This window comes from Zonotrichia leucophrys, chromosome 6 (assembly GCF_028769735.1).
Source record: "Zonotrichia leucophrys gambelii isolate GWCS_2022_RI chromosome 6, RI_Zleu_2.0, whole genome shotgun sequence".
NCBI classification, from domain to species: domain Eukaryota; kingdom Metazoa; phylum Chordata; class Aves; order Passeriformes; family Passerellidae; genus Zonotrichia; species Zonotrichia leucophrys.
Window position 1 is genome coordinate 28277503 of NC_088176.1, and position 24782 is coordinate 28302284.

General features: G+C 39.9%; 2 protein-coding genes across 6 annotated transcripts in view; one reads left to right on the plus strand and one right to left on the minus strand.

Moving 5' to 3' along the window:
- PHYHIPL (phytanoyl-CoA 2-hydroxylase interacting protein like) overlaps positions 1–20152 on the plus strand; it is a 54772-nt gene extending 34620 nt beyond the window's left edge. For all 3 annotated transcript variants that reach the window (XM_064717273.1, XM_064717271.1, XM_064717272.1), the window contains exons 2-5: positions 9255–9451; positions 14303–14477; positions 15423–15540; positions 18902–20152. In XM_064717273.1, the coding sequence (XP_064573343.1) occupies positions 9287–9451; positions 14303–14477; positions 15423–15540; positions 18902–19436 (993 nt within the window). In that variant the 5' untranslated portion in view covers positions 9255–9286 and the 3' untranslated portion in view covers positions 19437–20152. The remainder of the gene's footprint in view (positions 1–9254; positions 9452–14302; positions 14478–15422; positions 15541–18901) is intronic.
- A 98-nt stretch (positions 20153–20250) lies between these two features.
- Positions 20251–24782, minus strand: part of FAM13C (family with sequence similarity 13 member C) — a 115729-nt gene continuing 111197 nt past the window's right edge. For 2 of the 3 annotated variants that reach the window (XM_064717267.1, XM_064717269.1), the window contains 3 exons: positions 23685–23881; positions 22630–22731; positions 20251–21883 (listed from right to left, as the gene is read on the minus strand). In XM_064717267.1, coding sequence (XP_064573337.1) covers positions 21760–21883; positions 22630–22731; positions 23685–23881 — 423 coding nt within the window. In that variant the 3' untranslated portion in view covers positions 20251–21759. Of the gene's footprint in view, positions 21884–22629; positions 22732–23684; positions 23885–24782 lie in introns of all 3 variants that reach the window. The other variant, XM_064717268.1, reaches the window with a different exon arrangement.

Genomic DNA, 24782 nt, shown 5'->3' on the forward strand with positions numbered 1-24782 from the left:
CACCCAGCAATTGCCAGTGCACTGAAGTAAAGAAATGCTCATTCATGCTGCAGACTGCCAGGGTACCCAGAGAGTTACAAAAGCCCACTCATGCTGAGCACCCTACTTTCCCAAGGAAAATGCTTAGTAAAACTATGTTCCCCAGCCTTGAGTTCTCTCTGCTGCCCTTCAAGTGATGAGTTTTGCCTTTCTGTCTGGGCTTCCCTTTGGTGAAAGGAAGTGGACTTTAAATGAAAAAATCCTTTTGTGATCAAGGCACTTGCAGTTTCAGGGAAGCTGGCAGGTCACATTAAAGCTCATGTGAATACAAGGCTGCCTCATCTTGCTAGATTTGAACTCACATGACTCAACTTGAAGTAGAGAACACGTTTTTGGTTTAGATGAAGACACAGCTGCAATAAATGGCACAAGTTGTTGCCAGCCAAAGAATGAGGTAAACCGATGTGAATGAGGTTCACAGTAATAAACTAAAATGGAACTGTTTGTCTCTCTCCTTTGTTTAGTGACATGTGGAAGCACAAATCATGAAAGGCCAGTCACTTCTCTAATACACAGTTATATTAAAAGCAATGGAAAACTAAGGGCAATGCTTTGCCTCAATTTCACTGTTAGCTGAAGAGCACTGGAGCAATTAGGCCAGTGACCCAGAGCAGTGTCACTTGGATCGGAATCTGGCCCCAAGCAACTTGTCTGGGGTCACACAGTCAGAGCCTTCATCTGAGATCTGTTTTCCTTTGTTGTTAGTCCTGGAGACATAGGCCGTCCCACAGTCTCAGACACAGCTGTACATTTTATTCACCAGAAGACACAAACCTCATGCCATAAAAGCTTTGTATCCCTTCCTACTCCAAAATCTGCCTCTTTAGGAATCAACAGGGTGGGAGTGGGCCGAAAAATTTTATTCCCATTTTCAGCAGAACAGCACTGAGATAGCATCCTTACAAAAATACACCACAAAATGGGCCTGCAGTCTGAAGTGTGGTCAGAATTTCACATTGGCTAGATAATAATAGAGATCTGAATGAATTGCATATGATAGGTTGATCTGGGAGAGATTTTGTAGTAGTTTCCAACATACTTGCTTTCCAAGTCTGGAATTCTGTATGACTGAAGGTGGGCATTAAACCCAAATGTAAGGACTGTAAAGTTAATTTTAATTTTTCAATGGCATTTAAATTAAGTAAGATGGTGGTTTAGAGCCTTTTACATTCCTTGTAACCTTCTTTCCCTTTCAGCAACTGAGAAATGCACATTTTAATTAAAATTTGTTTTTCAAATGTATCTTGTAGCCAGCACATGCTGAGAAGAGCCACTTACCACCCATGTACTGCAGGCTTGCTGTGCTGAACAAAATGGGAGTATTTAATTAGGAGGAAATACTGTGGTGGCTTAGTGTTTGTGGGCTGCAATAATGATGTCCTTTTTGGTTTCAAGAAGATAGAATTGCCCTTTCCTGGCTCTGATGGCAGAGCCATGAAAAACAATGGTTTGCCAGTAGATTTTTTTTTTTTTTTTTTTTTTTTTTTGCATACTGCAACTCTCCTTTCACAGAAGGTCATAGAGAAGTTTGTTTGGCTTTACATGACAAGGTACAGTAAAAAATGAAGCCATGTTTAGTAAAAGCAGGCTGAGAACGTTGGAGGGAACTGGGTATAAATTGTTTTGCATACAGGAGTGACTCGACAGCCAGGATGAGGAGCAAGATGCTGATGGATGGTGGTGACATTTGCACTCAGTCTCAGCTTGTCTGGCCATTTGTTTGTTTGGGTTTGGAATTCATGGGTCATAAAAGGAGATCCCAGCACTTCTCAGCTCTCTATCCAGGGATTTGGTCAGTCCTTAGAGGATGGTAGGGTCAAAGGATCTCAGTAGATCTCCAAATCTTAGATACAGGGGAGAGTTTTCCTCATAGCATGGATGGCAGTTTAATCTTCTAGCCTAAGTGGTTTTTCAGTCCTAGAGTTTTCCTAGTGCTAAGTTTAGAAAAATGTGCCTACCTCATTATTTACAACCTTTCAGTTGCATATTTCCATCTGAAAATTAAAGTTTTCCTTTTTTGAATTTTCTCCATTTATTTTAATACAGCGAAAACGAAATTTTGTATGAAGCTGTGTGTGTTTAGATTAGCATATTACTGTGTTAACACTTGTAATAAAATTGCAAAAAGAAAAGAGGAAAAAATTCAATAATAAAGGCCCAACCTTGTGGGACATAAAGTACTTTATAAAGGCATAGAGACCTCCAGTTTTTTTACAAATATTCTTCAAAAAATATCTAATAGGAGTAAGGGGAACTCTAAAAAAGGTAATTGTATCAAGAGAGACTTCATCTATTTCCATTTCAGTATTCAATCAAGGGGTTTGGCTGCTGTTGACATTCTGAAAATGTGGTTTAGTTTTGAATGAGTAAAGTATAAATATTGAATACTTCCAAGATGTCAAATAACTTCAGGATATCAAATAACAATTAAATCTTAGTGAAAGAATAAGGTCAGCCTTGCCAATTCAGCCATTGATCTGATTTGCAGTCAGGGTTTGTGTGATGCTTTGGGTTTGTGGAGTTTGTGTACATAGTGGTAATCATGTTTTCAGAAGTTCTTGAGTAACTCAGCTTAGATTCCATTGATTTCAATAAGACTTTTGCAAATAATTTAGCTATTTCTGAAGATGTTACTAATAATTACTTAAATTTTTGTTCTTAATAAGGATGGGTCAAAAATCAAAGGAAGAATTGTTGCTGATTTAGACCATTTGTCTGATAGCATCAGAGGACAATGTACAGTGATATATCTGAATTTTCTCTATGGTAATAGCAAAAGAGGAAACAATTATTTTGAGGAATTAGTTTAATGATGCAATTAAATGCACTATTTATTTAAAATAAATTACAGTTATTAAATAATTTGTCTATAATTGAAGTTAGCAAGTTATAAATTCATCCACATTCAAACTTAAATGGTCCTGAGATATTTGATCCTATCAGTGCTTTCAGAAAAAATATTGTGGGGATAAATTATGTATTTGACACAGAAATTCATAAAAAATTATTCTTGAAAAGTTTATCCCTTTTAAAGTATTAGTCAAAGGATATTTCTGAGTCAATGACACATAGATTTCTTTGCTAAGGAGTTCAGAAATTGACTACAATGTAAAATGTACTATTTATCCCCATTATTTGTCTTTTTTCTCTGGCAGAAATCTTGCAAATTGCTGTTGCATCATGAGAATCAGTCAAATTGATGTGTGTAATTTAGGAAATTATTATAAAGGGTAACTTCAGCTAGCTCTTAACTTCTGTGACCTCCCTCTCTACTCTCTGAAAAGAATTGGATTCCTCCAGGGCCGAGTTAAATGTGAGAGCTACCTGTAGGTACTCAGATTATCCCATCTAGGAAACTGCCTCTCTTCACTGGATGCAAAGTGAGCCTGAGGAGGCTCACTGCCCAGGGGGATGTTTTGTCAGTATTTTTGTCTTCCTTAGCATAGGAAAAGTATTAGCTGTTTCCATAATAGTCTGGAAAATTCATATATGTACATATATATAAATTCATGTATGTATTTTATGTACATCATATGAAAATTGTACCTAAACATCATTCAAGTCATAGGCATAAAATCTTTTGGAGAATAGCCTTTGCTTTTGGATTAACAGATGGATATTTTGTACCAAAATTATTCCAGGTGTAATGCAAGATATCTATAGTCTTGTCACAGGAGTGAATATTGTTGGTTCTTTTGTTGTTACTGTTTCTGCTGTCATATTTAAGAAATATTTAGGTTTTTTAATTGACTTAGAAGGAATACATATGGCCCAACAAATCCGCTGTTGAGAATCTACTATCTATGCCAAAATTTATATTCCACAGAAATCTTATAATGTGACTATTTAATTTCTGCTTACTAATTATAGTAACCTTCTCTGTAAAGATACTCTTAATTTCCTATTGAACATAATGTTGTATTCAGTGCCTGCTGAGAGAATGAGCTGTAAACCAAAGCCTTTCAGTGCTGATAGCATAACCACGTTCCAAAATGGGCCACGGCACCTCTGCTGGCTGCTGCTAGCTGTCAGGTTTGCCACTTGTGCCTTGTATATTCGCAGTGGTGTTGGTGCAACACACACTTTGTGTATTCCCAGTGGTGGTGGAACACACACATTTGAGGAAACAAAGCCCCTGAAGTCCCATCTGCTTTTGTCCAGGGGCATTTTGTTCAAATGAGCCCCTGGGCTGGGTGGGTGATGGAGCACAGGGTCACAGCCCACGGTTTCCCATGGACACACATGGTCCCCCAGTGCTGTGCTGCCCCTCCAGCCTGCAGAGCAGGGCTGCAGGCCCCTGGTGACAGCAGGCACTGGGAAACCAGGCTTGGAGAGAGCAGGAGCTGGGAGCCTGCACATCCCTGGCAGGCAGAGGCACAGGGAGGGATTGGGCTGCTGCTGATGGGAATCACGGCGCCACTTGCGGAGCGCATTCATCCTCCGGGTGAGAAGGAGGAAGAATCGAGTCCTTTGTAAGGGGCTGAGACAAATTTTTCAGCACAGAAACCAGGCACTCCAGAGATTGCTCAGTGCTTTGTTTATGTGGGCACTCTTTGGGGGGCATTCTCAGCTGAAGGAGATGCCTGTACTGAAGGCACATTTGTACTCGCAGAGTCCAGTTGTGCTCTCTTTGGTTTGTGTGTGGAATATTCTTGCTGAAGTCAATGTCCTCGATTAGCAGGAAACAGATAAATTAAGCTGTTAAAACCATGTGATAAGACTGTATATGCACATTTCAAAACCACTCAGTATAGATACATGTATTAATTAAGTAATGCTTTATTCTTGAAACTATTTTTAAAAATAAGTATTGGACACAGTGCACATTTCATACTAGAAAATGCACAGCCGTAGTACCAGACAATGGGGAGGAAATGAGGAGAAGGTTTAGATGGGTTTATCCCTCTAACAGGATTTCTAGGGTCAGGCATTCTCTCTTCATCTAATTTAGGAATTAGTTTTATAAGGATACTTATTTAGAAAATATTCCTAAATATGCTTATATAAGTATAAAAATCTCTATTGGGAGGTAGTTTACCAGGATTCTGGGGGAGAGAAGAGAGATACTTTAGAGTCGAGACTCTTCACTCATTTTTTTGTACATGAAAAGAGGCACAACAAAAACATCAACATTACTTCTGTGGTTATGGATAAAAAATTCAGCTTTGAAATAGAGTAACTGTCCTAGAGAAGTGCACTTACAGAGCCTAACAAATAACAGCCTTGATTTAATATTTGTTTGAATGTTGTTGCATTTGTATTTCCTCTGTGTGATTTCACTGTCTCTCTTGAACAAGGTGTTGCTGTGAACATGAAATGTTGGTATTCAGGTTAATTATTTGCTTGGTGGGGACATATTGTCCTGGCTCTGTAAAATAATTCTGTACAGCCAGCAGTTAAGACAGGGAGCCATTCATTCCTCAGCACAGGAGCAAAATATGAGACTGTATTTTTGCTTAGTTAAATTTAAAGTAGCAGCTAATATGTAATTTCCTGGCACTTCCCTGTCATTTTTGATGGTTATACAGAATGAAGTTTTCTCCCTTCTGTTGAATTTTTGAGGAAATTAATTACCTTCTCGGTAAATTGGAGAATTCACTCTCAATTACAGCACTTAAATATTGTCAGTCTATATCAGATTTCTGTAATTGCAATATTTTATCTCTGTAGATCTGATATATAACCTATCCATTGAATTACCCAGACAAGTAAATGTAGAAAATTTTGTATTTCAGAAGGTGTAAGGGTTTCTCTGTTCATGTTCTGGGAGTTCCTGTTTGTAAGTGAGTTGCTCTCAGTTGTTAGCATCCACGTCTATAAGAGGATTTCTTATGTCATGGTACCTAAGACGTGTGTGCTCTTAGACATTGATCCCCTCTCATCAAACATTTCTTCTTCAAAATAGCATAGCTAATATCTCTCATTGTATTGAAAATGTTACCTTGAGAAAGCCACATTCTGATTTCCCCAGTGCATGCATTTTAAAATCTGAATAAGGTGAGATTTTTTTTCCAAATGTGATTCATTATATAAAATTCTGTTTGGCCTTTAGTGTGTTTATTACATGTGCTGTTGGTATCTATCTGTTTATCTATATCTATCTATCTGTCTATAAACCTAAACTTTTAGGGTCTCAGAAATTGCTTCTCATCCTCATCTACCCATATTTTGATTTTCAGAGATCTTCCCAGAATGCTTTAAGAATCCAGCATTAGCGTTTAATTTTGTACTTTGTGAGTACAGTCTGGCTTATTTCTGGCTCATGAACCTGAGTCACGTTTCCCTCATCACATTGCTGGGTTTTCATGGAGCTGACAGCTCACAGAAGTAGCTGCAGGAGTTAATGTCTTGTGTGTATTCCCAGACACTACACCCAGCACTTGGTGCACCCTCTCCTGCATGACAGCAGCCCCAGTGAGGGAAATTACATCAGTGCAGGGGAATATTGTGGTGGCACACAGATATTGTGGTCACCCTGGTTCCACTGCCTTTTCTCCCAGTCACTGCCTGTGGGGTATCATCAGGGCTTTCCTGTGCTTTTGTCTTTCCCAATTCATTCAGTGGCTTCTGGATGTCTCACACCCCATAAAAAATTGCAGCAACCCAGAGGCTGCTTTGAGGTGCTTGGATGCAGACTGACATGGTTTGGGTGAGCAGAGCAATCACCACTGAATCTGGGCTTTCTGTTTTGTAGCAAACTTTCAGTCCTGGGGAAAAGGGCAGTGTTAGAGATGGAGGTTCTCCAGGAGCTTGGCATGTTAGGTGTGCTTAGATTTCTTTGTGGTCTTTATACTTCCCTAAAATACGTGTGTTGTATCACCTAGCTTTCTGTCTGAGCACTACCCTACCCCTAACCCAGCACCATGGGATTCCAGATCACAAAGATGTAGGAGCAGCAATGTTGGGGCCCTGCTGGGATAGCCTTGGTGTGCCTTTAGCCCCAGTTTTCCTAAAACTGCAGGCTCTTTGACTCTTTCAACCCTAACCCCTATCCTAACCCTAAAAATTACCTGGAGATTTTCTGCTTGACATTTACTTACAGCTATTTATTCAAAATCAAAGAAATTAAAAGGAATGGGAGTGCAGATATCTGAAGATGTGTGCCAGATATTAATACTAACAGAAAATGATATCTATTTCCAGAAGCACTTTTGCTCTTTGCCACTGGTGTTCTCCAGAATGTTTCTTTCTCTCTGTTATCTTTTGTCAATGGTCATTACTCCTTTGCACATCACCTGAGGCTGAAACCACCTTGGCTGTTTGTAACATAGCTCAGGCCCTGGGTATGGAATACAGAAGCTCATTTTTAGGTTAATAATTTGCACATTGAGCTATTGTGGATTTATGGCTTGTATTTCCTGGCTGCATGTCTGTTTAGGGTCTACACAGTGTTCAGTGTCTCTGTCCAACTCTCCAGCATCCACACCCCATCTTCTACTTAAACACAGAGCCCTGCTCTTGGAAGAGCCAATCATATGAAGCCTTTTCAGTGTACCTGGCAGAGCTTTCAGTCATCTTTCAAATACAAATTGCTTGCAAAAGAAAGCAGTGCCATTTTCTCCCTGCTGGCTTTCTGAAATGTCATGTTGGGAAAAGCACTTACCACGTCTTTCATACGAAGAGAAAGCTTTCAATAATGACTGGTATTTCTGAGTGTGTTGCAGCCAGTGCAGCTGTTGAAAATGTCACTGGGTATGGCACAAATAGGGGGCATTTTGAGCAAAACCATGCACTAACTGATTTTGGTATTAGTTGAAAAAGAAAAAAAAAAGAGCAATAGGATGTTTGAAGAATAGACAACCTTTTAGACATAAATGCATAAAATAAGACAAAAATTGAAAAATAGTTTTATTAGTTCTTGAAGTCATCAGTAAAAATACATTATTCACAATACTAGCTGGAGACCTATGAATTTTGCAGAGTCTGTGATTGAATTTCACATATCTATGAGCAGAATTTTGAACAATCAAGCCAACAGTAATATTCCTGCATTGAAGTGCTGGAATAATTCTTTGGCAGAGTATGATGAGAGGCTGAAATGTTCCTAATGTCTTCCAAGTAAAGTTTTTACTTTTATTACTGCACAAACACCTCTGAGTTCAGTTTTTTGTCATTTTTTATCAGTTATAATGAAAGTATAAATACTATCTTTTTCTATAATTAGATGTGACTCTGAATAATTCTGACAATGCATTGCCTCACATCCCTGCATGAGTTTCCCATCTTCATCATTTGGGAGCTTTCCTGAGTTTCCTACAGAGACACTAGCTTTGGTTCTATCTGTCCTTATCTATATTCAATTTTTATTTTTTTCTTTTCTTTACTTCTCTTATATCATATAGATTTGTTCATTTTTTACCCAATATTTTTTCTCATCTTACTGGGTTGTTTCTTTTTTTCATTTGCTCACTTTTGACTTGAGTGTTATGTAAGTGCAAGAACACCTAACATTTCTGAATTCTAATGTTCATGGAATGTTGAACTACAAAATTGCCTTGGGAACTAAGGGGAGACCTAAATTTAGAACCAGTGATTCTTTTTGGGGTCAATGGTCATTTGTTCATCTCCCATATGTACTTAGAAAAGAACTTCCCAAGAAAACTGCAGGGTCTCAGCTGGGAAAACGGGAAGAATAAAGAACAGAAAATGAAGTTTGCTTGTGTGTTCCTTTTGCTGTGGCTCATCAAAGTGTTAATTGTTTCATTTCAAAGGAATTGCTGTTTTAAATATGTGTGCTCATATGTGTATATGCATCCACCATCTATAAATCTTGCAGAGATTGGCTTTATTTTGTACTTGAAGTGTGGTTTAAGGATGGACATGATTTCTGCTTGTGTTTAAGTGGCTGACAGATATGAATGGGGCCATTATGTTAACTGTGGGCATTGCTGGCTCCTTAACTGAACCTTGGAGCACTTGATAGCTTCAGGTGCTTTGTCCTGTCAGCCTGCAAGCACACACAGTGCTGATGGCAGCCACTCTGTGCACCATGTTATTAGTTCTTATTCACCTGAGGAATTCCATCCCTTTCCAATGCTTTCCATCACTGACACCCAGACTTGTGTAACTGTACCCCAGTGGCTGCTGGGGGCCCCCTGTGAGAATTTGTGAGAGGCTGTTCGGGGATGTGCTGGTACTGGAGCCCACAAAATACTGAACTAATTTGTCCTTACTTGGGTCCTTCACTGAACAAATTGTGCTTCTTTTCCATGCAGGAAATAAATCACAAGATAGTGGGATTGCAGAGATGGAGGAGCTTCCAGTCCCACACAACATCAAAATAAGTAACATCACGTGTGACTCCTTCAAGATTTCTTGGGACATGGATTCTAAATCCAAGGATCGCATTACTCATTACTTCATCGATCTCAACAAGAAAGAAAACAAGAATTCCAACAAATTCAAACACAAGGTAATTTTCATTTAAAAATCAAGGCACAAATGCTTGATTTTAAACAAATGAATCTCTGTGTTTAATTAACCTTTCAAAGCCAGGCCATGGGAAACAGGAATTGGATATCCAGCAAAGGTGGGTTTTGATTAATCTGGTAGAATTTTGGTTTACCAAAGTACCTTCTCTGTCTCCAGCCTGTGTGCACGTACACAAAAATACATTTGTTTCACAGAGAACTGCACATTACCTTTTCTGTTTCATTTGAAAGCATTTTTGGTACCTCTGCAATGTAGTGCAAGACTGCCATTTTTATTCCTGACTAGCTCTTCATCAATATTTACAAAATGTGTGTATTCTCTGCCTGTCCTCATTCAGTGACAGACTCCTGAGTGCAACACATATCATTCTAACAGAGAGCCACAAATTCTAATGCACTTGAGGAAGGCTTCCAGCAATTTTAGTTTGCAGCATTCAGCACTGTGACCTGAATATTCATCTGGCCTCTTTCCTCAAGCCTCTGGTGCAGGAACATATTGAAGGCATTGCAGGATCTGCAAATGCTTTACTTACCAAATCCAGCAAAATTTGCTTTGACCTCAGAACAGTTGAAATACTGAGATATCTAGAGAAACATTGAGATAAAACATTCTTCAAATTTAAAAACTATGTTGGCATTGTCTAAAAGACACAAATAACTGTCCAAACAAATGTAAGGGCTGTAATTTTCCCAGCACCTAAATAACTGTTGGTTTCTAAGCCAGTGAGATAAACAGAAGATATTGCCACCAATTTCTCTGAGGCTTTTTATTGTGAGAGTATTTTTCATGAGATTTCTATTAATGGCAGGTGTATAATTTTCTTATTTGACCTTTTGTTGTTGTTGTTTTTGGTTGGAAGTAACATACGCAGTAAGAGTAATGAAAAATCACTTACTATTTATTGAAATTGAGAATTTTACATTTTTGGCCATGTTGTTGCAGTTGCTAGGAACCAGTGAAGCACTACTAAACCTAATGTTATAATAGGCATGTATTATGCCCCATTTTTAATAGTAATAGCAAATAAAGCAGGGTACTTTTGCTTTTTTCTTACTAACTTTGGACTGACTGCCTTTGAACTGGAATTCCCATTTTACACTGCAGGAATATACTCTCTAAAGTGGGGTAGATTCTTTCTAATTTCATGTATTTTATTATTCTATATGTTTTTTCATTCACGTGCTAACTGGTGTATTCTTGGAACATTTATTTTTGTGAAAAGTAGAGCCATCCTAGTAGAGCAAACACCACATACACTTCAGAATCTTTATCACAGCAATGAGAATAGAATGGAAGGGGGAGAAATGATGTTGGTAGTAGAATAAAGAAAAGCTATTAGATTTATTTTGTGTTTCTCAGCAATTCCCTAGCTTTTTATTGTGCAGTAGTGTTTTGTCAAAGGACAAAGGTAATTGGTTTTGTGAGAACAGGAGACTAAAATCTACAATTAAAATTATGAATAATTTGGATGTCTTGTCAGAATTAACTAAAAATTTATTGCTATTAATTTTGTTAGTGACTTGGTTAAGATTTTTTTTGTGTGATTTTTTGATGGTTTTATTCCCAAGCTTGAATGACAGAGATCCAGAGAGTAGAGAGAGGGTGGACAATAGTAAAACATAGACTGAATAATCCAGCTTTGTGCCAGACCATGTGGATGTTGCTTTCATGCATCTTCAGTACTGAGCAATTTCTAGCACAACTTCTAGAACGAAATTTGGTTGATAATTGAAGTGCTCAGATTCCAAATGTGTGAGCCAGGTGTGGTTCAAGACAAGCATCCTTCCTCCCTCTAAGGTGGGCCATAGGAGTTTCCCAGCTGAAGCTCAGCAGCAGGAGCTGATAGCCCAGCACTGGATCCTCACAGCAGGGAACAGATTTCAGTCCCCACCCATGCCCTGACTTCCTAACAAAGCTATTGCATAAAGGAGGGGGATGGCACTGCCCTAGCTCCTAGCAGATCCTTTTTAGAGACAAAACAGTGAGCCCAACTGCATAGATTTAAAACAGAGCATTGGGATTTACTCCTAGGAGGCATCCAGCACCCTGGCCTGTGCAAGGAGAATCCATCCTTACCTAGCTCACAGGTAGGGTAAAGCACTGCAAGTGCCCATCTCTGTCACAGGTGTTAACACAAGGGACCAGCTTGTTTTCTAACTTAGACAGAATTTACATCAAGTATCAGTTTGCTCAGATGGCTGTAAATATACATATATACTTGGGAAACAGACTTCACCTGATAGATCCATGCTCAGGAAAGGGAGCTCTGTTTTCTTGTGTTCCTGGGAATGATTCAACCTTCCAATACTGTTTCTGTTGGCAAATATATAAAGTATATTCAGCATACTTATGGTGCATAAAGTTTTATTATTTTTGACTATTGTCATCATCTCTGTGAAGGAGAAGGTTTGTATTGGTACTGGTGTACAAAGACTAGAATTGCAATAAGATTTTTGTCTTCTTTTCAATTCATTTTGCTTATCTCCTCTCTTTTTTAAAATATAGAAATATGATTAGTCCCATGTAATAAGAAAAATACTCAAATATTTAACAAAACTGGGACTAGAATCTGGGTTTGCTGAGTTCCCATTATGTGTTCTACAAGATGACCTGGCAAAGGGAAGGGTAACATGAAATGGGAGAAAGTTGAAGACTGAAAGCTGCCCCTTTTCCCAAAAAGGAGAGTAGAGTGATTCATACACCTTGCTGCTACTTAGTTATTCAAAGCTCCCAGGCTGTTCTCAGAAATTATTGCCATCCAGGTACCTTTGGAGCTGTCTGGAGGGTGCTGGTAGTGGAGCAGCCATCTGGCACTCCAGAATCCTGGCTCTCCTTGAGCTGGCACAGTACCTGCTTTGCACTTCTTTGGTGGCTCAGCCAGGAATGAGAGCTGAGCAGAAGATTAAAGGGAGAAGTGGAGAATCCCCAGAGGATCCTCAATGTGAACATTTGAATATTTCTTCTCTATTGTGGCCTTTAAAAAAGTGGTGTTTGCTTAGGAAACAAACAGTGGATTAGAGTTGTGAGAAGCATCACATCTGCCCCTCCTCTCCAGCTGTGCAAGACAGAAATCCCTCAGGTCTGTGGTGGTCTGCCCCTTCCTTTTTACCCTTTTTTTTTTGGTAGTCCTTCCCTTTTTTTGGTATGGTTAAAGGAGGTAGCTGATGCACAGCTGGAGAGTAAAGCTTTGACACATGGGGCAACAAGGCTTTTAATGTTACATGAAAACTGACAAAATTAATGGGGAAAAAGCCACCTCTGGGGTGTGAGCACAGAGATCTGACCCAGGTGGGAGCTCTTTTACAATAACCCAGGAAGAGGTGACAGGAAGAGCAATGATGTTAACTGTGGCACCTGCTGACTGCATTAGCAGTAGCAGACTCAGTCCAGTGGGATGCCTTCTGGAGTGGTAGCTTCAAATGTCATTTGTTATTTGTTTTTTTTCTTTGTAATTTTTCTCTACATATTATGAATTGTAGCACAACTCTCTCCTTTCTAGATAAAGTTTTCATCCAACTATTATTTGATTTAAATGATAATTGGCAAAAGACAAATCATGACAACCAAATTTTACCCTGGATTATCACTCAATTACATAAATTCTTGTAATATCTCAAGCTGCTAATTTTACAGTTTCTTAATACAGAAACTGAAGACAATTTTTTGTTGATAGGAAAACAAAAGGAGAAAGATCTTTTTCCATAACAGAAGACAAGGGGAAAAAAAAAAATCCTTCAGATCTTGCTTAGAGATCATGACCAGGAAATATCTCCCTTCTATTACTTTTTTCCTTTAAAGTCTACTATGCTATAGGCCTACTATCTACCTATAGTCCTAGTGTAGGACTACTATATATAGGTAGATGATTGTGGACTAGGATTTATAGGTGGACAGTTAAGGATGTCATTTAAAGTGCCCACTTTTCACATGGCAGCTCTCTTACTATTCTGTTATTACTGGTGAATATTCAGTAATAAATATCTCTCATTCTATCACAGCTCCTCAGGTACACTACAGAGAATCATTGAACTCCATTGTGAGTCCTTTCCTTCACAGCTCTTGCATAAAATGTCCCATTCTTCCATTTTTTGTGTCCTTTGGTGGTCTGTACCAAAGGCTTTGGTACTGTTGAAATCAAGTATTTCAACTACAACAAGCAGCTATTTTTCTTGGTTGCACCCTGGGGCTGTGATATCCTCAAAGAGCAAAATAGAAGATTTTAAGGGGCCGTGGAGGGGAAAGCAAGAGGTTCAATGATAGGCTCAAGCTGTTTGCTTCTTCTGGCCATTGCTGTACACAAGGGTATTTTGAAAGATGTGAACCAACCGCAGTTACTCTGCAATGTGCTTAATTATCTCTGTTGAAATTTAGTTTGGAAGGTAGCAGCAGCAGTGTAGCTGGACTGATTGACAGCAGGAGGAATTTTGTTTGATTATATTGGCCGAAAGAAACTAGTGAGAGCACAAGAATCTCTTAAATTAAGATAGCTTTGTTCTCAACGGCATGTCTTTCTTTGTTTGCATATGTAAGCATAAATGACCCTAGAGAAAATTATATATTTGGGCTATATATAATAGTATTACTCTACAGTCACTTGGAACAAATCATTCATTCATACAGGCAGGTTATCCCCATGTCTCTTAGAACAGACCTTACACCACAGTCCTCTGGTACTGCTTACTTTGCTGCACCCACAAACTGTGGGAAATAACTCAAGTTTGCAGAGAAAAGCCAGGGTTGGGGGCTACTGCAAAAGCAGAGAAAGAAAGGGTGGCAGATTGGTTTGGTGCCACTGCTGACCTGTGTGTCCCTTGGTGTTTTGTTTGTGCAGGACGTGCCCACCAAGCTGGTGGCCAAGGCCGTTCCGCTGCCCATGACGGTGCGCGGGCACTGGTTCCTGAGCCCCAGGACGGAGTACACGGTGGCGGTGCAGACGGCCTCCAAGCAGGTCGATGGCGACTATGTCGTGTCCGAGTGGAGCGAAATCATCGAGTTCTGCACCGCAGGTAACAGCTGAGGGATCCTGGTCCACAGGCTGCAGTCAATGGGTGCTGCCTCTGCTGCCACACTGGGCTGGGCACCTGCCAGTGCCAGCTCTGCTGGTGCCCTTCAATAGTCACCCCTGGAAACTGGAATTCACACTTTAGCCTTTGTATGTGCTGAGGTTTGGCACGTCAAGCACAAGCAGCTGGACTGCCCTTTGCTTGTGCCATAGCTCAGCTGTCCCAAAGTGCTGTGCCTGGCACCACTGCTTGTCCCAGGCTAGGAAAGGGCCACCTGTGTGCCTGTCACTGGCTACCAGCACATGTGGGGTCAGGTAGAAGGGCAGCTCCCTGACGGCTTAAGACATTCTGCTGCTCTGCCTTCTCTGAATGCTGCAAAGCCTCAGCACCATCAACAGCCCATCTCGAGGGTCACTTTGGCCTGTATTTGATTTAAAAGGCTTCCTTTGGATGAACAAGACTTGCTGCCACTGTGTAAACCTGTGTGAAATCTGAGGACTGAGACAAGCTCAGTATTAATCCCATGTTGGTTGGGAAGCCATTTAAGCTGGGTCCTGAGCAAGCTTTGTTAGTACTGCCATTGGTTATTGGCTCACAACCATGTATACTGTAACTAACAGTTTATCAGCTGATATGAGCAGAGAGGGCAGTCCTGAGCTCCTCTGCAGTCCTGAGTTGCACTGCAGTCCCAAATACAGGGCAACCAGCCCTGACACAGGAAATCCTGAGCTGAAAGTTGCTGCAGGCTTGCAGAGTCTTCATGAGGAAGGAGTGGGGAGAATCACAAACACCTGCTCCTGCCATCTGATTTGCTTGTTGCCACTGTTGGAAACTGGGGCGTCGTGTGATGAATATTGCCAAGTTTTCAGTCTGCATGTGTCTGTGGCTTTTGGAGAGTGCTGTGGATTTTCCTGCCCCCTGTACTAGCAGTTTGTCTTTCCTTTCCAGATTATTCAAAAGTTCACCTAACACAGCTATTGGAAAAAGCTGAAGTGATTGCAGGCCGTATGCTTAAACTGTCTGTTTTTTATCGGAATCAGCACAAAGAATACTTTGATTATATCAGGTAAGAAACTCAACATATTCAAAGTCCTTTGGCAAATTAAAGGAGTAATGAAAATAAGTAAATAGAGACAGCTGTGCTGAAGCTGGAGCAGAATGCCTGTATGCTTTATGGCCCATTCAGAGGAAGGCAAAGAATAAAACACAACTCATTTCTTTCTCCTTGCTTAACTCAGCACCTCCATTAGGCAATAAAAGTCTGTTTTGAAGCAGAAACTGAGGTACTCACAGGGACTTCAACCTCATAAAAGCATCTGTAACCGTAATGGAGAGTTTAGTAGCCAAATATTTCCACGGTACTGAGAAATTAAGAGTGAGGTGACTGACAGTAGGAGTGTACAACAGTGTGCACAGGCATTTACCTGCATGTGAGAGCTCCATCTCAAATATTTGCTCTCCCATGTACAACCACCCTATTTCCATGTTCAAATGCAGTTATACAGACTCTGCAATCTGAATGTTAATTTATAGATCATGTGGGGAGGAAGAGGGCATTATGTTTAGACAGTGTTAAACCACCATGCTTCAGCTGGAATGACAAAACAGGATAGCTGGAGGTAGGTTCCCTGTTCTGCTGGAGACCCAGTGTGCCCTCCACACAAGGTGGGAATCATCAGGATAAGAGAAAAGCAGATTTTTTGATAGAAGGAGTCAAAGCTCGTTAGAAGAACATGGATGAGAGATAAGCAGTGTGTTGGAAGGCTGCACCACTGACTGCACTTCTTTAATATTCATCAGGAGATAGGGCTCCTGCTGGGCCACATAATTTCAGCTCTGAGTGAGTGTCCCACTAGTACCTGCCTAGAATGGAAAGTTTTTAAAACAACTCAAGGCAATCCAGCTTCAAAGGACAGACTCCACTATATTTGGAAACATTCCCACTTTGTAGTCTTTGGTATGTAATTTATTCCTAGAGTGTGTTGGATATTGCAGAGCATGGGCTTGCTCTTCCCCTTCTGTGTTTTGGAAGGATTATTTTATTGCACATAGGGACACAGCTGCAAAACTCAGTAGAGGTAGAGAATAAATTGAGGTTCTTTGATAACCATAACCACTGCTGCCATCCTGGGCTGGATACCATGGAAGGGAAATGCCTGTGCAGTTCTGATCCTCACATTGCTTTGTTTTCAGCTATGTAATCATAGTGCATCTGCCTTTGTGTTCATTAGTGCTGAAAATTGCCACTGAGGTGCATTTATAGCTGTGGGATTGGACTTATTCTGCCAAGTGTGACTCTAATTGATTGCAGTCTATCTGTTTTTCTTCTTCTTGCTAAGTTCTTTCTTGGTTTGACAGCAATAGAGATGGGTTTGTTTTCCCTGTTAGTGAGCTGGAGACAAAAAGCTGTTTAACCAGGCCAGTGGGAAGCTAAACTACCAGAAGTGGCTGATGGTCCCCTCTTGTGATCAGAAATAGACTAACACAGTCACAAGGGCTATTCCTTCCCCAGTACACCTGTCTGTATGTTATGTTAAAAGCCCATGCCACATGCTTCCTATTAGGGAAAGTTCCTTATCATCCCATGCCTGCATGGTCTCTGGTGTCATCACACAGCCTGGAAAAGCTCTGGTAGCACTGGCACACAGGCAGCTGCTCCTGGTGCTAAAGCAGCACCAAATGGAGGGGGTTGAGGTGAGCTCAGAAGGGGTGTTTGTGTCACTGCAGCTTACCTGGGCTGGAAGCACCAAAAGCAGCTCAGATTCCCCAAAAAGGCAACCATAATTAGCCTAATTGGCCACTGGATGTCAGTATCTTGCCACAGAAATGGAACCTGCTTTCTCAGAATGAAGCCTGGCTTTTCAGGTTGCAGAGGTTTCAGGTGGTTATTTAAACTTATTCAGCCTTATTTTTCCTCTTTTTTTTTCTCCCTGATTAACCTCTTCAGTCATAAAATACTAATTATACCCCCACTCCAATCAATGTCTTATGAAATTGGGCTTGAGACAATAAGTAGGTAGTATTTGAATGGCTCAGAAAACTTCTGAAATGTATCTTAGAGTAAAATAAAGATGTGCTGCTGAGATTGCAAATAATGAAAAACTAATCACAGCTGGAGATATTACTGAGTTGATTCAGAGCTGTTTTGTTATGTATACACTGAGTTTGTTTGCTTTGACTGCTACCTCCCACTTTAACCAAGCAAAACCTTCTCCCACACAGCACCATTTTACATGGACCTGTTGCAAGTTAAAAGCAGAGAGAGAACATTCTTTCTTGGCTATTTTTCCCTTTCCTGAAAGAAGGAACAAAGAAAAGTAAAAGCAAAGCAAGAGGGGAATATAAAAATCATAAGAATCTCCAGCCCCACAGCCTCATGCATTTTTAGTCTGTCATGTCAGTGGGTATAAAGACATTGTTCTAAGGGTGCCTAGCAGATATGGTGTTTTGCAGGACTTACAAAAGGAGATGGTTCCCTTTCAGGTATTATTTGGCTGCAGGTGCAGAGGGAGCCAAAGCTGCCACTGGAGCATGTCCAGAGTTGTGTGGGACACAAATACTGGGGAATGCCCTGCTATACATAAAATCTCAGGTGCTAAGGAGGGTTAGAGGGAGTGTTTTGGAGTAATTTCCCAAATTTAGCAGCCTCATGCTGCTGAATGCGATTTGGTGTTTTAAAAATTCACTTGTTCGTTGTACATTTCTTTTCACTGGAATAAAACTGAGCTAAGTTTAAAAAAAAAAAATAGTATTTTTCCCCCTTAGGACTAGTGACTGCAGAAGCTGGATAGCAACCAAAATGGAAACTAACCAAATTGCCTAATTCTCTGTGCCCAGCTCTGCACTGATTGAAGTCAGCAGTAGACCAATTAGACTTGAAATGATCATCTGGGGACAAAAAATACTGGCAGACAATACATTCTTTCCTATAACCTCTCTAAAAAGCATCCTTCAGAAATAACTTTCACTGGCAGTGTTCTACATGAACTATATACTGCCTATGCTAAAAATACATATTAACAAACAGTATATTCAGCATATGGAGACTGACTTGCAATTGTCAACATGTGTTTATTGTTAGAAATGTAGTGTAAGTCTGAATAAATCAGCTAATTAAAGATATTTGTGATTTGGGGGCTTTTTTGTTTGTGCTTTTTTTTGCCTGCTTATGAGACACAGACTGCTGACAGAGAAAGCAGGCTGGAAAAGCAGATTTTCTCCTTGAACAGGAATTATTCTAGTTCTTCCCAAGCCTGATGGCACTTGAATTGCTTGGTCCTAAGACCCTGACACTAACCCTATCTTTCAGTTTAATGGGTTTCCTTTGTGTCCCTTCAGTCCTGTTTCTAAACAGCATAATGTCCTAACTTTCCACTTTTTCTTTGCCATTTGTTACAAAATAAACAATACCAGTGCTTCATTTGTAGAGAGCATCATGGGAATGCTATGCAGCCCTCTGTTAAGGATAACAGTGGCAGCCATGGCTCTCCGATCAGTGGGAAGCTGGAAGGCATCTTCTTTAGCTGCAACACTGAGTTTAACACCGGCAAGCCACCCCAAGATTCACCCTATGGAAGATACAGGTATGAGATTGCAGCTGAAAAACTCTTCAACCCAAATACTAACTTGTACTTTGGAGACTTCTACTGCATGTACACAGCCTACCACTACGTCATCCTCGTGATCGCCCCGGTGGGGTCACCGGGAGATGAGTTCTGTAAGCAGCGCCTTCCCCAGCTGAACATAAAAGATAACAAATTTCTGACCTGCGACGAAGAAGACGGGGTCATGGTTTACCATCATGCCCAGGATGTTATTTTGGAAGTAATTTACACTGATCCTGTGGATCTCTCCCTTGGCACAGTTGCTGAAATTACTGGTCACCAACTAATGAGCTTGTCTACTGCAAATGCAAAGAAAGATCCCAGCTGCAAGACCTGCAATATCAGTGTTGGACGTTAAAACTGCCCTCGTTCCTTAGGAGCCTTCAAGCCTCTGTTCCCATTTCCATAGTCAGACAGTTCTGTCGGAAGCATGCACATGCCGCTGTCACCAAAAGCAACTACCGGTCTTCAAAACCTCCAATAGCCTTCTTAGGATCTCTTCTCTCCCTCTTTCCCTTCTGTTCCCCCGATGCTTTAAATGATTAGAAGTCCTGGATTTCTTTCTGGCAACCATTTATACCTAGATGCTGCAAAAATCGTTTCTGTTTCTTGCCAAACATAACAAAGTCCTATATAAACTGCTTTAGCAAAATAAAAATAACGGCTTATAAATGGTGTTTAAATATGCATTCATTTTAACTACTGAACAAGTACTGGGATAACTGAACAGCATGAAAGGTTGTAATTGCAGCATGATTTGAATTTCAGAGCCTAGAAATGTCAGCACTTCCAACGTGTTGTTTGACAGTGTTATTTATGTTATTTATATTAGCTAACTGAAAACAGAAACTGTGTCTCGACATAATAAATATAATAGAAAAATATTTTATTTGTACTGTTGTATAAAATATTATACAATCATATAGAATATATAGATTACATTTTAATATCAATTGTATACATGTCATTAAATCATTTTCCCTTATCAAAGATGTAGTTTGTAAACTTCAAATAGCTCTGTATCTGTTCCTGTTGCTCTAGATGACTTTAATTAAAACAGATTTATGAAGACCATTTCTGATTCATAAAAGTTAAGTTATAAATTATTAAATCAGTACACTTAAACAACAAACGGCTGCAAAATAAAAAATTCCTTTTTTTAGTGTTCATATTTTTTCCTCCATACTACTTGAAGATGTGTACATCTTCCAAATCATGCCATTACATACTAGATAAATACAAACATGGTTGGTACATAATAGGCTTTATAAAATCAAAATCTTCTTCTTACCAAGATAAAAAACAGGTTGTTTATACTATGTGGTCAATACAAAATGACAGGTAAAGCAAAACACTAAACATGATTCAACTGGTTCCAGTCCCTTTTTTTTTCTTTAAGTAGTTCTTCCCTCCTTTCTGTCTGGGGTAGGAATTTCCCAGAATCCCTGCTTTTCATTGCTAGTACAAAACCTGCTGATAATCTTTCTATTACTAGTCCCACTTTTCACACCAATGGCCTACCATAAACAGTGACAATTCTTAATATTACAAAGTGTGGTGCTCTGAAAGTTAAGAAAGATGCATAACTCCAATGGAAAAATAACTTTTTATAACCATATTTTCAGTAAACAAGAAGTCTAGCAGTCCTCATCAGATAACTGTGACACTCACTTATATACCATGTACTTTATCTATCCAAAATATCTTAGCATAATGCAGTAATCTAGTCCTGTTTTATAGATATATGTGGCAATTTATAACACAAGAAGTACTTCAACATTTTACAAAGTGCATGCGTTTAAACGAGCTTTGGTAGTTAGAGAAGCAAATGTTATAGCGTCAGGCAAACCAAAGTGCAAAGGTTAATAGAGAAATCAAAATTAGCATGTAGCTGATCTATTTACTGACTTCTAAATTCTGTGAGCCATGTCCTGTGAACTAGTGAAAAGGACAGCAGCCAGTACATTTGTTCCATCTTCTCTCAGCAACCTGTGACTGTTTCATTTTGCCAAGCACTTTCTCTTATTCCTGCACCACCACTAGTTCTGTTTGGCAGTCTCATTCTGGCCTTTTCCTGCCTAAGCAGCATCACTGCTCTGCTCCCAGCCCTGGCACTGCTTCTTCCTATGCACCTTTCTTTGAAGCCACTGGAATTGAATGGCAGCTCTGTCTTGACAGCTAGAGTATGTTCTGAGTGTTTCCTTCACTCACTCAAATTCATTTCTTTTAATCTAGTGAATCAGCACCCTAATAGCCAACATTACTAATTAATTATAACACATGTTAATTCTGGAAACAAACGTGTGGCACTTTAGCATGTACTAAGATGTACTAAAAACCTGCAGAACATTTCCTCACACTTTTAGAGCAGGTCAAACTGAGAATCTACATTACTTCAGCATCCTTTTATTTTCTTAACATTCTCACAGTGCACTTCAAGGCTTTTTCAAAAGGAAAAATATATACTATATTCCACTCACCCGTGCTTAATATTCTTGCATATTGCTGTCCTCTCTCATCACAGCTATTATAATTGGTAAAGTGCATCAAAAATCTCAGTGTGTCAAATAATCGTGCAGCAGACCAAGACCTGTAAAATTACTTTCTCTTTTTCATTACTTGTGTGTTTGTTTGGATTTTTTTTTTCCCCTAGAGAACAATATCACAGCATTGCATTCACTTCAAATTGTTTTGGAAATATCATGCTTACTGATGAGAACCTCCAGGAGCCTGATTTTGGCTTTTGTGTGCTTGTATTCAGAGTATTCCTCAGCCATTGGTACCCGATCTTCTTTCTGAGGACTCCTATGAAAAACAAATAAAAGCACCATCATTTTTTATGAGTAGGAAGAGAAACAGTCTTAAAAATTAATTCTGCAACCACTGATGAGGATTGTTGTTTTTTTTACTGACTGTAAATGACTGAGATAATTTGACAGGATCAAAAAGCTCTAATATACAGAAATAAAGTCATATTTTCATATACTCGACAACTTTTTTGACAGCTGTAGAAGCATAATTACTTGATTCTCATATATATGGAGAAGTCATAATAATGCTTTGAAAATGGTTACCAGTTACCACTGTTACCAGTGCCCATGTACCACTGTTACCAGTGCCCATAAACAAAAATGTTTGCTAAATTAAGAGGAAAAACAGAGTGAAAAATGTCCAGTATTTAATTCTGGGTAAAAAAATCCCAGTGGCTTCTGGTTTTAAAATCTGGATGTTTAAAAACTGCTAAGTCTGTTCCCTGCAGACTGACATCCTCAGAAATAGACTTGTAGCAGCCTCCCTTCAGCTCAGGGAATATCCTGTGCTGAGGTGGGTATAAACCCATTGCAGGCATGTCCTGGAAGATGCCCAAATCCTGGATTTTCTCATGGCTGACCACATTTTGAAGGAACTAAGCAGAGAGACAGATGGACATCTCCAGAGACCAGACATCTCCAGGGTATTTTGCTGCCCTTAGGTGCAGCCCCTTTGGCCTGCTCACCCCAGAGAGACAAACAGGGGCCAAAGGGGACAAGGAGAGGGCTCTGCTGAGTTACCTTCCTGTCTGTTTGTAGAACTGCTCCTCAAACTCTCGGAGAGCCTTGCGAAGTCTCTTCTTATCAGCCCTTGTTTCTCTGAGATGTTCGAGCAGAACTGGCCTGTGGAGCAGAGACAGGAACATGAACCCCCCTTGTGCTTGGGAGGGTTGTAAAGCCCTGCATTTGAGCTTCTGCTCTGGGCCCTTGGCGGGCACTGAGCAGAGCCCCAAGACATTCCATTCACTCCATACACAGTTCTCCTTCCCTTTTACTGGTGTTCCAGCTAATAAAAGGAAAGGCAGAGACTCTGGTCCATGGAAGGGGGGAAGCATTCAGGACTGAGCCTTGCTACTGGCCTAAATTCCCCATGGAATTAACGGAGTTGACAGGGCTCAGTATCTCACAGGAGGAAATGCTGTAACTGAATTACAGTCAACATGCAAGCCCTGCTCCTATTTGCAGCTGTTCCCAACCATTACTGTGATGTACTTGAAATGCTAGTGGTACCCAGAAGCATAATTTTTGGAGCCCATGTTTTAGCTAGTGTTCAAAGAATAAGGGTTTAAGCAGAGAGAGAATTCTGTTATGACATTTGCTCCTGGTAATTTTTTTTTGCATAATGACAAAATGCACAGAAATATCTTCCCAGCACTTATGAGCAAACTATTGTGCACAGAGTTGAGTTACATAGAAATTAAGTAATTTTTATTTGATCTCTAGTGTTAGAGTCTAGTTAGCTTCATTTATTCATCTAAGACCTTCCAATCAAAACACAAAAGAAAGATACCATCCCCTAAGGTATGAGAACATACCTGTTCCTGGAAGGAAAGTTACCTTTCTCTTCCTGGAGAAAAAAAAGTTGTTTGAATAAACAGCTCAAACCACCAGTGTGCTGCCCAAACAATGAATCTCCTCTGCCTCCTCTCTCCCATGACAAAGCACTAAATCACTCCTTTGTATAGAATATACCTATGCAACAAGTATGGCTCATATTTCTCTTAAAGGCTCATATTTCACTTACAAAGTCTACAAGAAATGTTTTAAAACATTTGAGGGGGGATGAGAGAACTTACATTGTTGCCTCATGTAAATTGGACATTGACAAGGCTGTTTGCCTGTAAACTTTCTTTTCATCCAGAGGTGAAATATGTGCAGGCTCACTCTCCTCCTGTGAGTAACACAGGTGCTCTTCAACAGGGAAGCAAGACATTGGGCCAGATGATAACTCATGGCTGCTTTGAGAATGGTCTTCATCTGAGTCTTCTTCCTCCTGCTTGGGAAATGCAAAACAATATCCAATTAATTGTTTACATTACAATGCTTCCAGTAATAGTCTGACAACCTAAAGAATTAGGATCTGACTCCTGGATGTATTCAAAACAGAACACACATATTGAAAGGTTTGCCAGGTCTGCCTGAGGTTGTTCATGAAAGCACTCCTGGGGTTACTGGGTTGCATTGCCTACCAGGAGTGAAAAGGACAGAAGCTGGCCCTGCTCCCAAGCATCTCCAGCCAGCAATTTATTTCTGTGTGCCCAAAAGCCCTTACATGTAGCAAAGACTTAACTAACGTTCTGTATTTATGTCAACAATGCAGTCTGGCTGGAACTTCTACTCCTCTTATATACACATCTCCTGTGTGTATATTATATCCAGATGTTTTGACTGTAGAAAGAGTTGGAGGAAGAGATTCCACAGTTTTATAGCCACTAGTGTTAACTACTGGAGTAGACTAATATTGGTGTCTTGCTCACATTCCTCCATCCTCAGAAAAAAAGCTGAGCGATTGAAATTAGGGCTTAAACGTAAAATCTCCACAGGGCAAAGCTCCTAACAAGTACCACTTAGGATTTCAGTCAAATTTTTCAATGAAATACCTGTGTGCAAGCGTGCCAAGCTTTGCACTGTGGTTTTTCAAGGAAATGTAAAGTTACACTGTCATCTAACAGGACAATAATAATTTTTAAAATTGACCTACTAGCCCCAACTAGTATTAGATTAGTATTTTTGGCAGACATGCTAATTAACTTCCACTGTCTTCACTCACTGTGAGACCAGTACTGTTCCATTACACCAGTATAATATTAAAGTACTACAAATTGCATATATGTGCCACATGATCAATAAAAGCATTGTTGATAAGATATAAAAGTTAGATATAGTGACAGCAG